Here is a 23,833-nt window from a genome sequence, read left to right as displayed (position 1 = left end):
GTACCATCTTTCTAACTCACAGGTGCATGCAGTTTCCCAGTATTTTGCTGAGAAAGTCACATCGGGGTCTTGAGGGTTCTTGTTTCCACAGTTCACTTTTCTTTTAGAGTCTTTGTCTGGCTCTGGTATCAGGGCAATGCTGGCTTCAACACTGCTCCCTCCTCCTCAACAATGGGGAAGAGTTTAAAGATTGGTATTCATTTTTCTCTAAATCCATGGTAGAATTCACCAGCGAAGCTTTTCTTTATTGGGAGTCTTTTGATTATCGATTCAGTCATGGTAATAGCTGCAAGTCTCTGAGATGTCCTGTTTCTTCATAATTCAGCTTTGTGGGTTGTGTGTGTCAAGGAGTTTGCCCTTTCCACCTAGGCAGTCCAGCATGTCAGTGCGCAACCAGTGCAGGTCTTATGGCCGGGAACCAGGCAGACACATCCCACCGCTGAGGAGCTTGTGTGCCAGAACAGATGACAGACAAGAATGGTCTGGAGGGTGGGAGAAGTCAAGAAGGAGGTACTAGTCTGGGGTTGGATGTGTGCTCTCATAACACAGGAAGCCATCTGGTGAATGCCAAGAGAGTTCTAAGAGCAGGCCCTTGGGAGACCTGGGCCAAACTGATCTGCTCCAGAACCCAGTGAAATGAACAATGACCCATGGGCACTTTGGAAACCTTCTGGGGTTTCCTGATACTGTATGAGAGTGCCCTTCTTGCTGAGCCTCTCTAGGATGGCCCTGTGATGTTGGGAAGCAGTGAGCCTGATGATAAGAGGTTCTCAGCCCAGTGACTATCTAATTTCCCATCCAGAGGAGGGCTGTTCATAAAACACCAACACAGGGCAAACAGGCTACTCTGGGAGAGCCAGCCCCAGGTGATACTTACACAACCCACGCCTGGATCAGTCAGGTCTGAGGAGCTGGATCTGCACAAATGCCAGGGCTGGCTGCAGTGGGATGAGACCTGGGTCGGTCTGCTGCAGTACCACCAGCAGCTTGCTTTGTGAGCTGCTGGGGCCTGCTGGGCACAATGGACCGAGGCCATCCTAGGTCATTTCCACCCAGCCCCCAGGTTGTGCCTCCTGGGGTCCGCGAGACATCACCTGCACAGTCCAGCGCACAGCACAGGGTGAAGCGCCTGGTGCAGGTCCATGGGGTCCCTGGCTCTGCTGGGGAAGATGTGAGGAGAGGAGTAAGTAGAGGCCGAGTCCTCAGCAGCCAGAGGCCGCCCATGGGGTGGGCAAAGCAACCTCTGCAAGGCTCACTCCACCAAGTGGGGAATAAGGAGCAAAGGGGAAAGGGCAGCGAATCAGGCATTGTCCAAAGAATTCACGGCAGAATAAGATGGCAGGAGGAGAGAGCCGGTCCTGAGGGGACCGCATCAGGAGAGAGCTGGCGTCCTCGTGCCCACCCACAGAGGGTGCTGAGAGGGATGTGTGCCCTGGCCTGGGTTTTTAGAATAAAAAAAGCCAGGATATTAAAAATCTGTTGGCTGGAGCGTGGACAGACTGAGGGCACATTAATGTACAAATGGAGATGTCACCCTCACGGACAACTGAAGCAATGCAGGTGAAAACCAGAAACCCACCTTCCTGTCCCACTGGCCAAGAGCGGGGCTAGTCAGCACTGAGGACCAACACACCCTTCATTCCCCTTGGCTTTCCTTCCAGTGAGAGGCTAATCCGCCACGGGATGTGTGCGCCCACCTGGAGACTGCTCCCCATCTCCCAGGTGCCAGCAGCACCCAAGAACCCTGTGCAGTGGCTTCTCCCTGCACCTGTGGGTTCTCTGTCCACTGATGCCTGCCCTGGACCTGAGCCCAACCTTGCTCTGCAGACAACATTCGTCCCCAGCCCTAGCAGCCCTCCCTGCCACAGGCCCTTGCCCTGTGGGTTCCTTGTGTTCTTACCCGATGCAGCCTCACATACACACCCCTGGACTGCACCCTGGAACGAAAGTGCCATGAAGAGCTGGCCCCTGCCGCCCTCTAAGTCTGGTACTAAGTCCAAGTCTGAACACTGGTACAACCACTGTGTGGGGCCTGTGTCACAGCAGAACATAGTGGCGGGAAGACACTGCGGTGGTGCTGGCTGCAGTGCTGGGCCGTGGTGCTGATGGCGGTGGACCTGGGCGCGGTGGTGCTGGGCGCGGTGCCCCTACGCAGACCCCTCACTACAGCTGGAGTCCGCTGTAACGTACCCACAGACGTCTGTGGGCCGCGGAGAGGGACAGACGCCGCGGAGAGGGACAGACGCAGGTGCGCCAGGAGGCGAGCGCCGCGAGTGACTTCGGTTCCTTTCTGTCTAGCTACAATAAACGTGTTACTTTTGAAACAAGCAAACATGATCAACAAAAGCTCTTTTTACAAAGAGAAACAAGTGTTTGAGCTGCCCCAGAGCAGCGGCTAGGCCGCAGAGGCTGTCCTCACCCACACCGGCGCCGGTGCCCGCCGCGGCGCTCGCCCCAGCCCGCCGCGGGGCGGGGACGGTGCGCGCGCAGCGCCCGCGCGAGTGGGGCGGGGCCTGCTCCGCCCCGGGCACAAGCCGGAAGCGCTCACGGCCCCGCCCCGCCCCGCCCCGAGCACAGGCCGGAAGCGCCCACGGACCCGCCTCGAGCACAGGCCGGAAGTGCTCATGGCCCCGCCCTGCGCCGTCCAGACCATAGGCCGGAAGTGCTTGCGGCCCAGCCCTAAGTACAGGCCGGAAGCAGCTCAGGCCCCGCCCCGCCCCCGACCGGAAGCAGCTCAGGCCCCGCCCCCGCGCACAGGCCGGAAGGGAACAGGTCGCCCTTCCGCTAGTATACAGTGTTGTGGCCGGGGTTTCCCCAATCGCTGGTTCGGGCTTGTCCTCAGCGCTGCCGGCTGAGCGACCCCGGAGAGGCCACAGCAGGGGATGGGCAGAGCCGCGGGGGAGCCCCGATGATGGCTGACGTGGGCAATAGTAGCAGCAGCAGCAGCTCTCAGTGCGCGGTCTTTGAGCCTGCGGTCGGACCTTCGGCCCGCGTGTCTGTGGCCCGCGGGGCTCGGATCCCCACCCGCCCCGAATCCCGGGTGCTCGCGAGCCTGCGGTCTGAGGACCAGCCCGGTGTGTGTTGTCGGCTGGGCTCGGACCCCCACCCACCCCGCACCCTGGGCGCACCCCAGCCTAAGGCCTGACGACCAGCCCGGGTGTGTGTGTTGTCCGTGGGGCTCGGACACCCCACCCCGGCCGCCAGCTGAATCAGGAAGCCACGCCGCGTTTATACTAAAAGAATAAAGATTTTTATTAAGCATTGTAAGTTGCATTCAATAGCCTTCGGTACAGCACGCCACAACCCACCTACAATCAGTCAGACCCAACAGCAGTTCATTCTTGCACAATCCATGAGTTAGGGCAGAACTCCCTTCAACTTACAGTAAGATCCTACTCAGGTCTCGCGGGCAGGGATTGGGGAATTACATCTCATTTCTGATCACTAATGTGTGATGAAGAGCATCAGGAGAATTATATGAAAACGAATAAGAAGTGATTCTGATTTCAAAGTACATTGTTTGGAAACAGTAACAAAAACATCAAAATGATATAAGTATACCTGCTTCTACTAAATTCTTGATGGGAAAGTTCTCAAGAACAAGCAATTTGTTTCCTGCTACAGAAGGGGGGGTTGTTTTTTTTTTTTGTTTTTTTTTTTAAAGATCAAAGGGATTTTTTTTTGTTTTTCACAGAATTTCATATTTTGCTAATATGAAGGCATAAAACAGCAACAAAGAACAATAATGCATACAGCAGTGAATACACCAGGGTAATGTTGATATTTGAAACAGCTAGATAATTTTTGGGGAGTTTTTAGAATTAAATGCAACAGAGGTCAATAATCACAAAATTTTAAGGTTAGAGCAAGATCAGTCAATGACTAAACAGAGTTAACATCTTTTATAGGACTATTACTGATTATTAGCATTTTGTTTTGCAAATGGGCACATACTGGTAAGAATGGAAGGACAATAACATGCATAATATTAACTACACACTTTAAAAATTATGAACCATGCAGAAGGTTAGCTCAAGTAGTAGCACTAATGGTCTACGTCCGATCAAAACCACATAGTTCATTGATCACAGATGCATGGTATTAAGTCACGAAAAGTTTCAGAACACATTGTGTTGATTTTGAAAGGTCATTTGCATCTTCTATGATTTCAACTTTATCTCCATTTAACTTGCTTGTAAAGTAAGTATGATGTACTGCATATTTAAAATCAGCAGAACGGCAATATTACTCTATAATTTTTTAGTTTTGATAGTTGCACTTTTTTTTTTAACACAAAAGAACCACATCAACAGTGATGAGATTTAAGTAAGAAAGAAAAACCGTGGTGTGCCTTATTTCTTTCATAATCATAAAATCAAAGCCTTAGACAAAGCTTTCTTGTGAACAGTAATGCAAAATCAAAGATAATGGCATACATATGGTGCCAAATGCTAAAAATGATATTTTAAGCTATATATACTTAAAGACTGCCAAAATTTGTTTTCTTTATAGTTCAAGAAACACAACTATAGGCTTTTGTCATAACCAGTTTAAACTTTGTGTGTACTTCATTTTAAGTGTGGGAGTCAAATGCTCTTCATTTTCTTTCTCTCTTTTTGTTTTATTGTAGCATTTTGACTACAACTGGTTAAAACTAAAAAATGTGTTGTTTAAATCTCTGATATCAAAGAGGGATCCGAATTTCCAAAGTCCTCATTTTTCTCTTACGGAAAGGAAAAAATGTACATAACTGTAGGCTCTCTTTCTCTCCAGATATTCCTGAATCCTACCCTTCCAGCATCCTTCACCCTCTATAAAAATAAGTTTACTCTTCTTTCTTTAAGACAGCAGTGTCCAGAGCGTCAGCCCTGCGGCAAGCACTGTCTGTACTTAGTGCATTTAAGTGAGGATTTGTATTGCACGTCTTAGAGTCATTGTTCAAGGCACTTTCCGAGTGGCTGGGGGCCCTGGCGTCGCCCGCGCTCCCGTTCATCTGGGGAGCAGGCTTCTCCTCAGCCACCGCTCCGTTTTCAGCCAGGGACCCATCTGAAGACACGGCGGACGACTTGGATTCCCCGGATCTTGACTTCAGTTCTTTAGCCACTTCCTCTGCTGAAGCAGCATAGGGAGGCTTGCCCTGGTCAAAATCAAGGACAACAAGCAAGAGAGCAGTGTTGATCAACAGTGGGAGAGGAGGAACGCCCACCGAGCCCAGACAGTGTGCGCTTCAGATCAGCGTGGCACACCCCGCAGGGGCGCGCTCGTCACGGAGTGTGCGCTCTGCTCTCGTGCGCTCTGTGGGCTGCGTGGTCCACACTCGCTCTACTCTGCCCTCCGTCCGCCCCAGTGCTCTCCACAGCCTGTCCGGAGGATCTGCTCCACACACCCATGTACTCTGGCCTGTACCTCACGACGGCCGCAGGCTCCCCATGTACACTCTAGTGGTGCACATTCCATACCCTACAGTCTGTACTGTCTACAGTCTGTACTCTCTCAAGTCTGTGGCCTCTACAGTCCACACTCTAATACACTCTGTCTTGCTTTCTGCCTGACCTGCTGCTGGGAGATGCTTGTCTCGGCAGGTTCGTCCTGGGGCCCCTTCCCTCCACATCTCTGTAGGTAATATCCTGACCTGCAGGAGACCCCCACCCGAGGAGCTCTTCCCAATCCTTCTGGATAGTACCAGCTGCACCTTAACACCACCCCTATAAATCCAGCTGAAGTTTCAGACTACGATTCCCTCCCTGTTTACCAACTCACACGTCCGCCTGTCACAGTCTGGGGGAGGCCCGCTTCTACCGGGAAATGGAGGCAAACCTAAGTCCTCTCAAGGACAAGCCCACAAGAAGTGAGTCTAAGCCGATAATTGCCACAAAGGTTTGTGACTTGTCTCTTCTGAACGGGCCTCTCTGCTCCTCTTAACAGATTTAAAAGTAATTTTGGAAAAATATGTACTTTTAGAGTGATTCAGCTCATGTCCAGAAAGACAAGACCTCTCGGTCAGAGACAAGGAAGACAGCCGAGATCTTCCAGGTGCTTACATCTCAGACCGCGGGTTTCTCAGACTGGCACCATGACATTTTGGACCTGATCGTACTGTCATGGGCTGTCTTGTGTGCCGCAGAGTGGTGGGCATCGCCGGCCTCTGACCATTAGAAGCCAGAAGCACTTGCAAACCAAGCTGGGGGCGGGGGGGCACATCCTCAGGGCCGAGAACCACTGTCAGAGGCAGACTCCTTGATGAAGAAAACCTTAATGGTCTTTGCCTTTGAACGGTCATTTTTCAGTGAAGAACAGGAGACCCAGAACCAGAAAGCCGCCTACAGAACTTCCAGCTCTGCATTCCTTCCCTTTCAACCCCAGATGGCAGTATGTCTGGTCTCCAGTCTTTCCCACTCTGAAAACTGTGTCTTCCTGGTTGAAAAGAAAGCCCACCCCACACACACACTCAGCCAAGCAGGGCTGGAGGTGCCCGTCGCCCTTGCCTCCACCAGTGCTTCCAGTGTTGGTTCCCCTCTGGGCTCAAATCCCATGGGTCTTCTCACTTTAGTAGTTCAGTCCCAGATTCAGAAATACGAATGTGAGCTTTTCCACAACTCAGTACCACTGTCATTTTGTTAGAACCTTGAGAAAAATTATACAAGAATGTAAGAAGGTGAAGTGGGGGGAAAGGTAACATCAACGATTTCCAAGTACGTGCTTTCAAACCTCCAAGGGCTCACTCTCTGAGGGAAATGTCCACTTGCCACCAAACAAACACCTCCAGCAGTGTTGCTGGGGCTGGCGGAGGCATCACCCCACAGCAGGGGCCCCAGCAAGGGTCTGAGTGTTGGGGAAGCCACCCCAGTCCCTCTCTGGGGACCGTGGGGGCAGGAACAGAGGATGCTGGCAAGGGAACATGAAAGCGGACTGTACCTGTTCAGAAATAGACATCTGCTCTCTACACAGCCAATTCTTCCCATAAGCCTTGGCCACTACAAGCCCCTCCCACCCACGCCACCATGAAGAGTACCCCGAGCACAGGGCAGCACTTCCTCCCCTGCCTCACTGACACTCGACCCTTCCGGGCAGCAGCAACACCAACAAGAGAGATGAGCCAGAAACTCTCCGGAGGCCAGCTGCCCTTAACTATCCGGGCCTCTCACAGGGCAAGAACACCGATGTCACCTAAAAACGAGCAACAGGAAGCACGAGGTAGAGCCACACAGAGCGCAATGTAAGAAGATCAAGGAAGGAACCACACCACTGTGGGCAGCCAAGGGCATGTCCCCAGAAGACCAGGACCTGTCCTCTGGCTCCAGCACAGAGCAGACCAAGAAAAGCCCGGAGGTGAGGTGGGAAACACACAGAAGATCCAAAACAGAAGCAAAGGCTGTTCCAGAAACGGAGACCCAACTAGAGAGACACAGTAGCACATGGACATTGTCATACATGAAGATGGGGAAGAGAAAGAAAAGCTTAACATTGGAAAGAAGGAGCACCTAGGTGGCTCAGAGAGTTAGCCCTCTGCCTTCAGCTCGGGTCATGGTCTTGGGGTCCTGGGATCGAGCCCTGCATCGGGCTCTCTGCTCAGCAGGGAGCCTGCTTCCCCCTCTCTCTGCCTGCCTCTCTGCCTACTTGTGATCTGTCTGTCAAATAAATAAATAAAATGTTAAAAAAAAAATTAGAAAGAAACAAAGACAGGAAAACACGGATCAAACCACACTGAGATACCCAGCCAGAAAGCTAACTTCAAAGACAGACAATAAGAGGAGCTGGCGAGGGCGCAGGGAAATCCACAGTCTCACGCACCACTGGTGGGAGGGGAAAACCGGGCAGCCACTGTGGAGTCTGGATGTTCCTCAAGGGCATGAATGTAGAACGACCAAGGGACCCAGGAATTCACTCCCAGAGGAATGAAATGTGTATCCACACAAACACGTGAAGGCCAGGCCTGTAATGAATTATACTGCTGCATATCTGAAAGCTGCTAAGAGGGATCTCAAAAGTTCTCATCACAAGAAAATCCATTTTTGTAACGATCTGAGGTAATGCAGGCTACCTAGACTTACTGTGGTGACCACTGTGCAGTATACACAAGCATCAAATCGCACTCTATCCACCTGTGACTGATACAATGCTACACGCTGATTACATCTCAATAAAGCTGGGTAACAGCCTCCATGTCCATCAGCTGGTAAACAGATACACAAAATGTGCCCCGTCCCCACAGTGGAGCATCGGGAAGCGACAGAAGGGAGAGGCGAGCTGGTGCGCAACATAACACGCACACAGAGCAAGGCCAGAGCCATGGAAACCAGATTCGTGGCCGTCAGGGGCTGGGAAGAGGCTGCTCCTTTGAAAGGGGTTTCTTCTTGGGTGCTGAATGTTCTGGAATCAGCAATGCTGCTGCACAAGAGTAAGAACAGATTGCACTGTCCACCTGAAGCAGGTGAGTTCTGTCTCGAAAGACCTCAAAGGGAGTGGAGAACATGCCAAATGCTGACGACGGACCCAGGGCAAGCTCAGCAGGAGCACCAGAGATGAAACCAAGCAAGGAGAAACAACAGAAATGAAAAAACAGGAATCCAAGAAAACTTTCTGATGTAAGACATGATCTGAAACCACGTTTGGAAAAGAGCATGGTGTGTGCCGAGCACATCAACCCAGAACGACCAGCAACAGGGCTGCATCACTAAACCTTGGCAGAGAAACAAAAACAGTTTGGGCCTTTGTGCCAAAACTGCAAACGACTTCCCAGAGAAAGACGATTCTTTTATTGTCAGTCTTCAACACAAAGCTTTATGAAAGAAGAAAATGAGAGAACGTCCATGAGACACCTGAGTGGGAGGTAAGAACCACTGCTTTCGATTGTTAGGAAAGCAAAGTGCTTTCAAACGGCCCCTCATCTCCATGGGGTCCCCTCTGTGGTCTACTGAGGACAGCCTCAAGGGACAAGGCTGGCAGGCAGAGGACACACTTCCACAGAAGCTGGGCAAATGAAGCACAGGTGGGGTGGCAGGTCAAGGCTGTGTGCTGGGATGACCTAGTCGGTAACAGCCCTCAGAAATGTGCCAGCTGGGGGACTGAGCCACTGTGCACACAGCTGGGACAAAATCAGTGACACGTCCAAGGCCATCTAACTTATCAACCCTGGGTTCTTGGGGTGGAAGAAGAGACATACCGATACCAACAGTAAAGTTTAGGTCAAATTCCCAAGGTCTTAAATTTGAATCAGAAGAGTCCATACAAACCCTGGAGGTATTTTACTGAAGAAAAGCAACGGCATACACATGCGTGTGTCTGTTGTGCATGGTACACCGAGTGCACGGCAGCGTAGATGTGTGCGTGTCTGTGGGCATGATACATCTGAGTACACATCCTTCCTCTAGCTCTGTTCATAGGAAAAGCACAGAAACAGTGACTTGGTGTGAGGAGACAGAGATCCACATGCAGACATAACATGAGAGACTCAACACAAGTCCTGTAAGCAAACACCCACGTTTAAATTAGAAACAGTGTGAGGCGTCTGGGTGGCTCAGTGGGTTAAAGCCTCTGCCTTCGGCTCGGGTCACGATCTCAGGGTCCTGGGATCGAGCCCCGCATTGCGCTCTCTGCTCGGCGGGAAGCCTGCTTCCTCCTCTCTCTGCCTGCCTCTCTGCCTACTTGTGATCTGTCAAATAAATAAAATCTTTAATGAATAAATAAATAAATAAATTAGAAACAGTGTGAATTCAGGAGGATTGTATCTCAAAAAAAAAACCCAACCAAACAATAAAAAGCAGGCATGTCACTTGTGTGTTTCTGCACAAACAAACAGGACTGCGTGTCCAGGTGAGTGCACACAGAGCACAAGGAACAGTGACCGAGCCATGGCATCAGGGTCCGTGGGCACCCAGACAGTGGTCGTGAAATGCCATTTCCTACTAAAGAGCCCAAGGAACTAAGAGAAATGTGGTGCTGGGCCAGGTGATGCCCTCAAAGGAAGCCACCACAGACCAGATGCCACACCAAAGGCCCATGGCCAAGGCAGGCAACGTGTCTGTCCTGCCAGGACTGTCATACTCAGGTACCAAACAGGAGGCAAGGGGAAGAAGCATCTCTTTATACAAATTCCCCAATAAACAATGAAAAGAGCAATGACGGAGTAAGAACATCTTCCTTTTGCAATTTCCAGTGAATAAATGGATCCAGTCAGTGGCGCATCAGTACATTAGGTCCTAACACGCAGACACGTGTGCCCCTGACAGAAGCGCACGGGTCCACCTCAGTCTTGTCACAGGGACAGAGACCCACGACTGGCAGGGCACTCAGACCCACTACCAGGATGCCAGAAGAGGAGGTCGGGTCATGGGGAGCCAGCCCCTCAGAATACACCTGGCCAGACGCAGAGTCTGTGGGCAACACACTGCATCGTCCCTCCTTCAAAAAGTGAAGGAAACAGGCAGGGAGGGAGCGAAGCCGGTGGATTCAGCACACTATGGAGACAAGGAAGAGGCTATGCCACACAGCTGTCTTGTATGGGGCCCTGTAAAGGCCCCATAACCAGTAGGGCTGAAGTCCCCATGAGGGCTCTCTGCACAGGACAGGCTCTGGGTTGGAGCACAGCAAGGCTGGGTTCCCCTCCCTCTCATAAACCTGTTGAGGCTGAGTGCTTTCTGCTCAGAAGGGCGTCTCTGAAGACAGGAAGGTTGGGGTGGACCTGGGAGGGCCAAAGTGAGCAGAGCACACTCCCCACCCTGGGGGACGCTGCACTGCAGATGGGCTGCCTGGACCCTGCTTCTAGGGAGGGGCTGTCTTTGTATCTGACTTGCTAGATATATTTCACCAAAACAGAAATTCCTGATGGTGTAGTTGGTTGAGCACCTTGGTTTCAGCTCAGGTCATGATCTCATGCAGCATCTCGAGATCAAGCCCCGTGTTGGGCCCTGTGCTCGGCAGGGAGTCTGCTTGAGATTCTCTCTCTGCACCCCCCCCCCCCCCGCCAACATAAAATGAACCTTAGAAAAAACAAAGAGAAGTTTTTACGATGCTGAGGTCAACCGGTAAAGGCAGGCGTTTTAGTTTCTTCTGGCCAATTAAACTTCCGTGTGTGGTTATTGGTACATGAGTCACTGGAGAGTCCTGAGGTTTGCATGCACAGCATGGACAGAAAATCACACTTTGATTGAATGTCGTAACTCGAGAAGCAGGCTGACTGGCCTTTCTAAAAGATCCTTCTCAAGGGGAAATTCATCAGGATCCAGGTTCTAAAGTGGTAGTATCCAAAGCAGGAAGAAACCCCAGCTCTTTCCTAGAGACATGTTCATGACTGTGTCCCCTCACAGGCTGAACCTCTCAGGGAAGAGCTAGTCAAGATGGTCCAGGAGAAGAAAAAGATACCAGTTTTCTTTTTAAAACCTAGCTGCTATTTACTTAAACGTTTTATAACATAAATGCCGCTAACACCCTGGGAATGTTCCCCATGCAGCTGTGACCAGGAAACCATACTCTTCAGCACCGTGACTGCCGCCTGCCCAACTGGGCTGAAGAGTCACAGCTGGCAGGCCCCTCACGTGCTCGGCAGCTGCAGAACCCCCCACCAGCACCCGCTGTCTGGACGCAGGCTCCAGAGGACTAGCCCGGAAGCCTGGGCCCTCAGAGTGCGCCACTGCCCTGCGCTGCGGATTACCTGAATCACACCCTGGTTTTTATAGCCTCTGCCGTAGTACCGTCCACCTCTTCCAAACGTTCTGATCACTGGAGTGGAAATCACTCCCCTTGGACGCCTGAACAGAGAGAAGATGACAGAAGCACACAGGCTTGAGTCTGCTGAAGACAGCCGAAACATGTAAAATGATGTCGCTCTCCTGCAGTAGTAGCACTGTCTAGTAAATCACGGTCACACCACAGACTAATTCTAACATTCCAAGATATCAATCGTTTGAGTCCATATCCAGTATATTCAATTTGAAAACCATACACTTCAAAAATGCTACTTTTTAAATACTGAAAAATGGTTAATTAAATAATGTATTGATAATTACTTAATAATGGTTGAAAGAACTACCTAATACCATATATAATGGAATCCTATGTAACCACAAACAGTGACATCAACGAAGATGTATTTAATGATATAAAAATGTTCCTAGGAAAGTCCTAATTGAAAGAAGAGGCTAGCTAGGGGCGCCTGGGTGGCTCAGTGATTGAGTCTCTGCCTTCTGCTTGGGTCATGGTCTCAGGGTCCTGGGATCGAGACCTGCATCGGGCTCTCTGCTCAGCAGGGAGCCTGCTTCCCCCCTCTCTCTGCCTGCCTCTCTGCCTACTTGTGATTCCTCTCTGTCAAGTGAATAAATAAAATCTTAAAAAAAAAAAAAAAAAAAAGAAAGAATAAAGAGGCTGTTTTCTATTAATACAAACACACTTTCAGAACTTACCCCCGTGCTGGTCCTCCAACAGAAACCACTTGCAGAGGGAAAGGCCCGCGGCCCCCGCGGCCCCTTCTGCTCCCAGCCCAGTGGCCGACCACGGTGCCAGCTATTTCTAGCTTCCCTCCCTGAGAAGGTATAGGCTGCAGTCCTGCATAAAAAATAGAACAAATCTTGACAATCACATATTAAAAATTGCAAAAAGGAATAAGCAAGCACTTTCTTTTCAACTGTGGCTTATATTTCATAGAAAGGCCCCTTCCCTTGCTTTGGGAAGATTTATTTATGACATAAAGTATTAATGTGCACATCATTTGATTTTAATAGTTTTAGCTGTTGTTACAAACACACCTGAGAGTAAGCAAACGTGCCAGCTACACAGAACTAACAACTGAAATGAGTTACAGATGCAAACTGTGAGGGGCTTTTAGACTGAAACAGGTTCAGTAAACCGCTGCCGCCGGGCAGTCCCCGCACACTGCCTCCACCACAGAGGTGGACACCTGCAAAATCAGAGTGTTTTCTCTTTGAGTAACTGCTTCCACAGTTCCTGCCTTCACCAAACATTACAGAAGCTAACCAGGAATTGTGGCTTTATTTCTCACTGTACTGTTAAATCAGAATTCCCTCATGTGGGGTCACAAACATCCACTGTATTCACTAACTTCTATTAGCTGTGTATAGCTTGCATTTTCTAAGGTTTTCTGACTAAACTAAGAAAATTCTCAGTTAACTGAGAGCAAAACTTCTGATAAAAACCAAACAGAACCTCAAGCTTCTTATTTCCTGGCAGATGAAACGGACCCTAATACACTCTCTATGATCCGGGTTTTCAACACGACAATTAGCTGCCAGCCAGCACTGCCCAGCAAGCACATCTATGACAGGCCTCGTGTTCCTAATAGCCACACTGAAAAAATACAACAGATGAAATAGGTTTTGATAATGTTTTATTTGACCCAACATATCAAAACACTATTATTTCAATATGTAACCAATATAAAAACTAGTAATTAGCTATTTTGTATTCCTTTATCCATATGAGGTCTAAAACTGGATGTGTGTTTTGTGTTTCGGACCCAGCTCAGATCGGACAAGCACAGGTCAAGCGCTCCAGAGCACAGTGCCTGCCGGTCACTGCACTGGACAGCGCAGAGCTGAGCTCCAGACACAGTTTGCGAGTAGTTAGGAACAGGTTCCTCTTGCCATTTCGGCCCAAGAAACTACTTCTGACCCCACAGTGTCCACAGTCACCACCCCACCCAGAGCTGTATCCCAACTACACACTGATGTGAGTGTCCAGACAAGGGGTGCAAGGAGCTGAAGCCAGTGGCAAAGCACCGAGCACGCGTCACTGCACGTTGCATGGCATGGGCAGGAAGAAAAGCACTGGTGGGAGGCAGGAGAGGGGCATGCAGGGTTGGTGAGGGAGAGAAATGGTCCCAGAGCCCCTCTGGGGGTTGGGGGGTGGGGTCTGTGCTGGCCTGCGAGTCTTTACTGCTCCAGAAGAGGTTTCCCTCCAGCCCCAGGGGCTGAGCTGGAAAAACATTCCTGGGCAGGAGAGGAAGACTTGCCTATCCTGGAGTTACTTGAAAATGTATCTGAAGGGCCCTGTGACGTGGATGGGATGGCCGGGCCTAACTCTGCAGTCCCAAAATACAGGACATGTGACACAGCTACAAGTCACAGGCTCTAATTACAGCTAAATCAAAAGACATTATTTCAAAACTAAATGTTAAGACTTTTTTCTCTCTTGTAAGGCTACACATACAAGAAGAAAAGCAAAGGGAATTTAAAATAAATGTATCTATGTATGTGGTTATTAGAACTTTCTTTAAAAACGTTTCCTACGGAACAGTCTGTGGAAAGTTTTTGTGCCAGGAATTCTGCTACAACCTCAGAACCTTCTATACCAGCTCATCCCCTCTCATCAGGGGAATAGCCCACCAACAGGCACCGCCAGGCAGCCTGTCCCAGCACAGGAGGTGACACTGGGGCCAGGCACACATGGCCGCATGGACACTCGATGGCCCCACTGCCAGGCCGAGACCTGGGGGCAGACCGGGCTGGGAGCGGGCCTAGCAGAAAGGATGCAGTGTTGGGCCAGGACAGCAGAGGGGGACCAGGTGGGGCAGCGAAGCTCTAGGAGAAGGCATGGCATAATTACCACCCTGCGACTTGCTAGTCCTGCCGCTGTCACCGCCGGAGAAGGCTCCGCAGTGTCCCGCTGCCGTTGCCACTCGGAAGGCACGGTAAGCGCCTGTTGCTACAGTCTCCCCATAGGGGCCTCCAAAGCCACAGACTCCTGTGGGACCCGGGTGGAGAGAGACGGAGAAGCCATGAGGAGCGGGTTCGGAGGGAGCCACCGGTGGGCCTCTGGGCAGAGTGACCCTGTCTCCTTCAGCTGCTGCTTCCATACCATCAGCTGCCAGGGAGGGGTCTCCCAGCCCCTCTTGCCAGCAATGAACAACTCTGAAGTGTCAAGCATGGGGGCTCAGCCACTGGCCCAGGGGGTAGTGGGGGAGGCCTTGGCGGAGAAGACTCCTCTGGCCCCCAGACTTGAGCCGACCAACTGGTAACACCTAGTCTCTCCAGCAGCCTCTGTATTTCCCTCTCTCCCTTCCCCATAATGGCTTCGGGAGTTGAGTCTGCACCCTGTCTACCCTGAAAAGCTGATGCTGCATACATCATCGTAAGCCTGGTGACTAGTTACAAGGTCCCAGTGCAGCAAGATGTGGACCAGGGCTACACGGGGTGCCTGTGGCACGCGTGCCTGTCCCTTCACACTGCCAGTCCCTCCTGACAGTGCCTGCACACTCACCTGCAAAGCCCCGCCCTCGGCCCTGAGCTGGGGGGACGGGCCCGAAGTGCCGGGGGTACACGGAGGCAGGGTAGAAGGGCAGCGCCGTGGGTGGCGGGAAGGGAAGCGGGTGGCTCTGCCGGGAGAGGTTCAGCCCTTCCAGGATGCTCTGCCGCATCTTCTCCACTTTGGCAGCTTGCTCGGCCTGCAAGTCAAGTGCCAGCATGTGAAAACGTGGCTCACGAGGCTTGGCTCGAGTTGGAATGGACAGGACAAAGTGAGACACACCGACTGCCAGGATGTGTCTCCACACTTTCTCCCAAGTCACAGTCCTGGTCTGCAGAGCCACGCTTGGTACAAAAGGCAAGCAAGGTGGAAAATGCAAACAATGAATAGATCCCCCTCACTCCCATGGCCTTAACCCCAGACAAACACCAACTTAAAAACTTAAACCCCAGCTTTGCTGGCTCATCTCCAGGTGAGAACCATTTCCTATAGGAGTTCTTAACTGAAAGTGTAGTTTTTGGTCCTGGAAACCAGTGGTTGAGTCCAAACAGCAAAGACGATGCCCGCGGACCGAGCGCTTGGCCCGGCGTGTGCTGCACGTGTCACAGAAGGCGACAGCGACCCGCACAGATGCACACCACACTGCCTGTGTGCGCCAAAGCCACTGTGAGAAATCACCTGTAACGTTCACCTGGAGTGTCTTTTGTTAATAAATACAAAAAGACATAAAACAACACAAATTCTTAATCCGAGAATCTGAAAACCCATGTATCCCATCAATCCATCTTTAGACGGAGCCTGACTTGGGAGCCACAGCAGCTCGGGGAGAACATGTAGTTAGAAGCCTGAAGCAAATGGAGGCTCTTTCATGCCATGGGACAAGATCACATGACGGGTGACTTCACCAGGATTTCCAACAAGCATGGTCCCTCCACATTCAGGAGCTGCACGTTTGTGGAGTCACCTATTGCTGAAATGTGTCCTGTAACCCCATGTAGGTGCTCATGGCATTCTCGCGGCGCTCCGCAGACCCGTGCAGAGCCGGGTGAGGTAGGAGTTGCCGCCAAGGCTCTGCTGTCCTGTTTCAGACTTTACATTGTACACAAGTGTGCTGTTCACCATCTACTTAGTGCCACGTTTTCATGCTTCTGTGGGTGATTCTGCTGTTGGAAATGGGCCTGAGCATCGTGTCGGGTGCTGGCTCATATCCCTAAGTGCCAGGCTGTGGGATGCGCCTTGTGGAGATAGCTAGTGTGCCATGTGCATGTTCAGGCTGTTACCGTGCTGCTGCTGGCCGTGAGGACAATGTGAGTAAGTGAATAATGTGTGTCCATCGAGATGTCGTGCCAGAAACACACAAAACAAGGCAGGATACTGGGCTGCTGAGAAAGGTGTGGCCAGACGCCGGGAGGAACCCAGCCCCATATGTCCCCCAGGGGCCAGCTTCAGTGTGCAGTGACTTAGCGCTTGGGTGGGTACAGCTCGGCGCCCGCAGCCAGCATGGACACTTGTGCACACGTGCGGCCAGGCCCAGGCTCACTAGCCAGCACACGCTCCTGCATCCCGCTCTGGGGTGGCCAGCTGCTCCTCCCTGCCCCCTGCTGCTCCTGTACTGACCTGACCATCACAGAGGTCGATGAGTGGGGTCTTTTCCCGGCTTGCTTTGAGGAGTTTGGACTGGAAGAGCTTCCCGTCAAAATACATCCAAGGGCAGCAGTGCTCCCAGGGCACCGGCTGGCCACACGCATCGTTCGCAAACAGGGCCATGTCCACACCACTCATGAAGAGAGCTGACAGCTGAATGCCTCGGGGGTCGAGGTTCTCGATCTTAAAATGGAAAAGAGTGATTTCCATGGAGTAAGAGCACCACAGTACCTGCTTCTCACAACATCTGACTACAGCTCTCCACAGTGAATGTGGACACCCCTCCATCAAATGCCCCCTAAGCACACCTGTTACTACCTCATAGTGAACCTAGCGCTGGGCTATCTGAACACAGATGTTTTATGTTCCTTAACAGATTAACATTTAAGAAACTGCCTATTTCAACGTGGAATCTGTAGAGCGTTGTACAAGCGCAGAGACACCACGTTGCAGCTCACATGACCCAGTAACAGATTACTGGGAGTCTCCTTAGTGCTCAGGAAGGCCACAACTCACTCATGAAAACAGATTCTACAAGCTAGTAACGGAGGAACAGAAAGATCATAACAAGGAGCAATTCTATAAGATTCTGCATTTTCCAAGTCGTTATATTAAAAAGCACTCCTTATAATTTCATTCTAAAACCTATACTTCATATTTACATCATGTTATACATTAATGTTTTAGATAGCAACTCATTAATGAGACTGTCGAATGTTTCGGGAGAAATGGATAGCTTATAAATGGAGAACACAACAACAAAAACACTGTGTCTGGGCCATGCAGACTATCTCTCCTGGCTCCCCCCACTGGTGCTGCCGCCCTCCTATACCCATGCACAGCCCTCTCTGCTCGCACCTGGTGCGCTGGGCAAGGAACACTGACAGATACAGTCAACTCTTGATTGTCTGTCTACAAAGGACCTGGTTTGTGGATTATCCGGAACCGAGATCTCACTGCCTGGTTTCTGTCTTCCCGCCCTGCGCGTGTACTTTTGAAGGTGATGGTGTCCCAAGAATGCAGTCTTCACGGGGCACCCACCTTAGCAATGCCTAAAGGGGCAGGTGCCCTGGCTTTGCATGAAAAAGGAAAAAGGTCATTCCCATGCCAGATACCGATGAATGTATGAGCATCTGCTATTTTGCACTCGGTGCCAACATCCCACAATCAGCTAACACTGTTTTCCAACCTCTGTTTTTTGGATTTTTCCAAACCTGGAAAAGCCTGTCCCCAGCTCGCAGCCCAGCCCTGCCAGCCCATGCCTTGGGCGTCGCTTCTCTGAGCCTTCAGCCTCACTGGGACGGACACTGTGCTAGGCTGAGGGCAGGCGGGGCTGCAGGATGGGACCAGGGAACATTTCCTTATGAGAAGAAAACAGGGAAACAGAGGGGGAAAATGGAGAAAGAATTCACTTGAAGTGAAAAGTCCCTTCTTCTCAGAGAGTCTCACATGCCTTCTCCTAGAAAGCTGACCCTGAGAACATGGCCTCGCCAGAGGTGGCATGGAGGCTGCTCCATCACCCAGTGCCATCCTGCAGCCTGGCAACGCCTTCTGGGGAGGCTGCTGCCAGCACCTGGTTTCCCACGCCAGCCTCACATGGAAGATGGAGCCCCCACGCGCAGGTGGGCAGACGTGGAGCGCTCTCCCAGGGAGCTGTCGGGAGGCGTAGGGAAGTCGGCCTCACCCACACACACATCCACCTGCTCTAAATGGACTCAACATCAGTGAAGGAACCATTTGTATGGGTTTCAAAAATGATTATCGAGTCATATAGTTTTACTAATCACAACTACCATAATTTCACAGAAAAAAAATCCCAAAATAAAAGCTGTTCAAATAACGTAAATAAAATCTCAACTGGTGTGTGGATCTTGCCTCACCCAAACAATTTCTAAACTACCTCACAGAGTGTTTTCTATTTCTTTCCCTATATGCTAATTACACAAATAACGCCAGGCAGCACCCTCAGGGACCGCGACACCCATGTACTGCGTGCTGCTGCGTGCACTTTCACATGCATTACCTCGTTTGCATCTCGACCACGGTGTGACACTCACGCTGCTCCTAGCACTCCACTTTATAGAGGGGGACACACAGTCACAGAGCGCTCAGGGTCTTAACACCGGTCACCAGCAGCACCGGAGTCTGAGCCCCTGTTCGCGGCTGTGGCTGTGATACTTGCATCCCAGCCTCACTCTCTGGCCCAGAAAGAGAAAATCATCCACAGTATCCAAAGTCCCTCCATTAGAGAAAGTGACACAGTTCTCTGACTTCCTAGGAACTACAGATATGGAATTCACTCTCTGTCCAATTAGTTCAAGAGTCAAATGCTGGCAAGGCTGCCTGCCCAGCATCTCTCCGCTGGGCCGCTGACCCCTCCTCTGACTGACCACGCTCACCTGCACACACCCTGATGCTTTCAGGAGCCACAGGGCCCTGATAGGGTCTTAGAGCTCCTCCTCTTCCATCTTCTATATTGTGCACTGAATAGGTGAAACTTACAAGAATTTAAAGCAATTATGGGGACGTCAAGAGCAGGGGAGAGAGGAACTGGACAAGTATTGAGCCTATACAAACGTCCTTCTCCTGACCCTTTCCTCCAGACATATGGTTGGTGCTGATTAACCTTCACCACGACCTTCAAGCAGGTAGCCTAGAGAAGCACCTAAAAAATACAGCAGGGAAAACAAGGGCCATGGATCCCTGTCATTTCTGCGGTGAGCCGCGCCCGACACGCAGCTGGTCATGGTCACAGCGGACAGATGGAGCGCACACAGACAAGATGCACTCTTCCAAGTCATTCTGAATTAACGCTTTCAACATCTTTCCCCACCACACCTCCCATCAGAAAACCCAACGAGAGGCCCAAGTCAGAATTGGGTCTTGCTCTTTTCTCCTCCTCTTTATTCTAAAAAGCACAGAATGGACAAAAATGAGAGAAGAAAAACAGGGTCTGGGCAATCCACAAACTGGACAAAGGCCCCTAAGACAACCACCAAAATCAAGAGTTGACTATATCCCAAGCAGTGAAATGGCATTTCATGGAAAGGCATCATCCTTGCTTTTGATAGATATAAAAAATTTAATGTTAAATGAAAAAGCAGTTTAAAATTTACTTTTCTGTCACTGCATTTTGGGACTCTCAGCTCTGCCTAGGGATTTCTGTAGCATTTAAATAATGACTATTCCTACCAGTTCTCAATCTGATAGCTGAGAGAATCCTCAATCTTAAAAATAAAAATAAAAATAAAATAAAAACCTACCTAGCCCCCCCGTGAATGCTGTTTCCCCCTTCTAGCTCTCCGGAATCTGGGCTGCTTGTGAATGAACTACCAGAGGTGCAGGCCATCCTCGAAGGGAAGGCGAACCTCCAGACCAGCAAGAGCCAAAGGGACAGTGGCGGGCCTCAAGTCACTGCACATAAAATCGGTCTTTCTAAACACAGCTCTCAAAACACCTGGCTTCAGAGGAAGGATCAGGAGAAAACCATGAAAGCACTAAGATCTCAAAAGAACCAAAATGAAAGCTTAGAGTGTGGCTGTCTTTCAAAAGTTACACCTTGTGTGTTGATCCAAAATGAAAAGGATATGGGAGAGAAGATGAACTTTGAGGAAAAGCAACTTGATGGTGAGTAAGGCTTGGTGGGCATACCTGATACCTGGCGGTCTGATTTTCAGAACTGGGATGTCAATACTGATGTAATAATCTAAATAAGAGAAACAGGAAGTAGAGGTAGAGGGATGGCAGCACACGCTAGTCAAAGTATTCACAACACCCCTGAGCACAGGCTGGGGACGAAGACAGAGCTGATGGCACCACCAGCCGGGGGCACGGGAGCGAGAGCCTGCGCTGAGGGCCAGCCTTTCGGGGACACCCAGCCAAATACTCTAGAACGAAAACTTAAATTCGAAAACATTACAAATGAAAATAATTTCTGTCTAACAAACAGAAAAGCTTGATCTGCAAAGTAAGGAATATAATTTGGGGTGGGTTCTAAGTTTTGTTGTCTCATTTAGCTTGTGCTGAAGTCATCAGAAGCTTAGGGCGGCCACATGTGACCTGGGCTCCACATGGTCGAGGGCTACTCAACACCAAATTACTGAATTTAACCCAATAATTCAGGGGAACCAGACACTGATTGGGCCCCAATTGTGGAATACTGAAAATCTATACAGTGAGCCTCGAACACCCCTCCAGGGAAAGAATGCCTTCATAAAGAATGGCAAAAAGATCTAAAAGTGAAGGCAATTTGTCAAAAGAGATTATCGGATTACAAATCAAATATTTAAAAAACAAAAAACAAACAAAACAAAACAAAACAAAAAACTATGTCAAAGGAAAAACAAACCCTGTACATTAAAAATAAAGGCAGATCCACTGATTAAGCTAACTCTGGAAAGTCTTAAACTTTCTAAAGTTTAGCCCAGACATTACAGAAAGCAAGTACAGCTGTGCAAACACAGCGACTAACCCAAGTGCACTGAAAAGATAAGCACCCCGAAAAATCAGGGGACCACTTGGAGAAAATTAACATTGCCAAAACAATAAAGAACAAAAGGAGTTACTGGAAGGAAAAATTAAAAGGAATACGATGTTAAAGGCTAGTAAAAGGGGTGCAGGAATGATGGTGTAGCACTGCGCTTCAAGTGGCTTTTAAAGGGGTTTACAATTGAGGAGGGCCAAGACTACTTTTTAGAGAAAATGAATGCTGTTATTAGGAACAACAGAACGAAATGAGAAAAGAATCCTGGCCAGATGTGAGACAATCCTGAAGACCAAGCCCTCCCCGGGGTTCAGGGTCCCCACCTAAAACAAGCAAGCTCACTTCCTGATGTGAAAATAAGAGTAAACACCCCCTGGTGACGAGGGAAAACCTCTATTGGACAGAAGTAGACTTGACCATTTCCATCACCGGGAAGGATACTGCCTTTGCCCTGAAGGCTCCCAAGTCCGCGGCTCGGTTTTCTAGTCTAGCGCTCTGAGCGGCTTTGCCCGGTGAGGTCAGCCCTCATCACAGAACTCCAAAGCAACACTTCCCAACACAAGGAATGAGGCTTGTCCATTACCTTAAGCTCCTGCAGCTGGTCAGGCTCATAGAGTTTGGGGGACAGCGCCTGAGCCAGGAAGGCGTCCAGCTCCTGGCGACGCAGGATCCGTGCTCCAGGCCACTGCACCATATACCTACAGGTGGACAGAGAGGGTCTGGTGTCAGGATGGAGCAGTCACTGGTCACACGCACAATCTGGTGCCCAGGTTCTAAGGACTCTCAGATGACACGCACTGTGCGGGGTACCACCGAGAGTTCTCCCCGAGCGCCCACGTGCGCTGCAGGACACCAGCTACAAACGCGCGTAAGGCACCTGGGCTTGACACAAGGTTTGCTTTCAGAGTGATTAAAATAGCACAGCACATCTGCACGTGCTGCAAAGCCACTGCTCGGGGATTTCTGACGCGGCTTCTCTTCGGTATTCAAACCCTGAAAATACATTTCAAGCACCAATTTACACGATTTCTTTATTTCAATTTAAGACCAGACACCTGGGAGGCAGACTCTAGGTACAAATAAAAAAGACACAGCTCCCAGTGAGGAGCGAGTGTATGTGAGACACGTGCACAGAAGAGGCTTGGGCCCTGAGGAAGGGACACCTGTGGGCACCAGAGGAAGGGACAGGCAGGGGCCCAAGGGACCGGAACTGATGTCATGGCCTCCACCACCAGAGCCCACAACCCTTGGACACCCTGGCCTCTGGGGGGCAGCCCTAGAGTAAGCAGCTGGGGTGAAACTGACGTTCAAATCTGAAACATCCATCCGTGCCGTCTGCCCGGGATCCACCAGCATCCACGGTCTTCCTCCTTACTTGCCTCGCCACATGCCCTGCCTCTGTGACAACCCCAGGTCACCGAGCCAAGGCATCGCTGCCATGGCCCCAGCCCAAGTCTCCCCGAGAGCCTAATGGCCCCAGCCCTGCACCTGGCAAACCTGAAGGATGACTCAGTCAAGTTGCTGCTGGTCGCTAAAAATAACCTGGGCTGACAGACCCCTCTGTGACCTCTGATGGGCAGTTAAAACACAGCCGCAAGAGCCATGACATGCACAAAGCCCTTCCCAGGCCTGTCTGCTGAGGAAGTTCTCCCCAAGCTAAAAATCTAGGTCAACAGAAGCAGGAGCAAGTTGGTGTGGAGCCCTGTGTCAGTAATAATCAATGCCCATCCACGGGAATGTGCATGTACAGGCAAAGCAGGAGGTTCTGTCCAGTACATCAGGAGAAGTATTTTCAATGAAAACCTCAAGAGAACACCGTAAGTTCTCGGCAGGTGCCAGGCACCAGTCTACATGGCACATCCCATCTCCCAGCTTCATGGCCCCTGCAACCCCAAGCCAGGGGCCACCCTGCCCCACCTCAGAGACGGGGACCCGCGGCAGAGCTTCCACGTTCTCAGGAACAGGACGTGGTGCAAGGAGGAAGTACGGGTAATGTCCAGGCAAATGAGTGGTAGACGCTGCATCTGTGGGAACTCAGGTTAGTGGGGCGTCTTTAACAGACACGTAAGTATCATTTCATGGAACTGTTGATGGCCACAGTGACAAAGACAGCACCCATACAGCTGTAGGGACAGCAGTCTGAGTCAGGGCTTGATGTGAGACACAGCAAGTGTGAACAAGGCCCCCAGTCCAACAACAGTGGCTGTGGGAAACACTGGGGTCTGTGTATGGCCTCTTCCTACAAATCAGGCTGCACCTGGATGGTGACGAAACACGCAGAACACGAGAGCTGCTGTCTCGAACACATGCACGTGGACAGCACTGGCTCAGGATGTGCTTGGTGCTGTGCAGCCTCCCAGTGTCACCCTGCACGCCCACAAGACATGAATGCTTCCCCTGGCACGCCCTCCCATGTTCCTTTTAAAATGATGAATGAGAAAAAAACGCCATCCCGGGGGCAGGCTGGTTTTGTTGGCAGCAAAGACTCCTAGGAGTCAGTTTAGCTGAACA

At 50.6% G+C, this 23,833-nt stretch overlaps 1 protein-coding gene across 4 annotated transcripts in view; it reads right to left on the bottom strand.

Moving 5' to 3' along the window:
• Nucleotides 1–3,227: 3,227 nt before the first annotated feature.
• Nucleotides 3,228–23,833, bottom strand: part of FAM120A (family with sequence similarity 120 member A) — a 98,130-nt gene continuing 77,524 nt past the window's right edge. For 2 of the 4 annotated variants that reach the window (XM_059143155.1, XM_059143158.1), the window contains 7 exons: nucleotides 21,906–22,020; nucleotides 16,813–17,022; nucleotides 15,211–15,394; nucleotides 14,557–14,694; nucleotides 12,399–12,540; nucleotides 11,651–11,747; nucleotides 3,228–5,137 (listed from right to left, as the gene is read on the bottom strand). In XM_059143155.1, the coding sequence (XP_058999138.1) occupies nucleotides 4,826–5,137; nucleotides 11,651–11,747; nucleotides 12,399–12,540; nucleotides 14,557–14,694; nucleotides 15,211–15,394; nucleotides 16,813–17,022; nucleotides 21,906–22,020 (1,198 nt within the window). In that variant the 3' untranslated portion in view covers nucleotides 3,228–4,825. The remainder of the gene's footprint in view (nucleotides 5,138–11,650; nucleotides 11,748–12,398; nucleotides 12,541–14,556; nucleotides 14,695–15,210; nucleotides 15,395–16,812; nucleotides 17,023–21,905; nucleotides 22,021–23,833) is intronic. The other 2 variants (XM_059143156.1, XM_059143157.1) reach the window with 2 other exon arrangements.

This window comes from Mustela lutreola, chromosome 12 (genome assembly GCF_030435805.1).
Source record: "Mustela lutreola isolate mMusLut2 chromosome 12, mMusLut2.pri, whole genome shotgun sequence".
NCBI lineage: Eukaryota > Metazoa > Chordata > Mammalia > Carnivora > Mustelidae > Mustela > Mustela lutreola.
The sequence above is the reverse complement of the archived record's forward strand: the minus strand, read 5'-3'. Positions and strand labels throughout refer to the sequence as shown.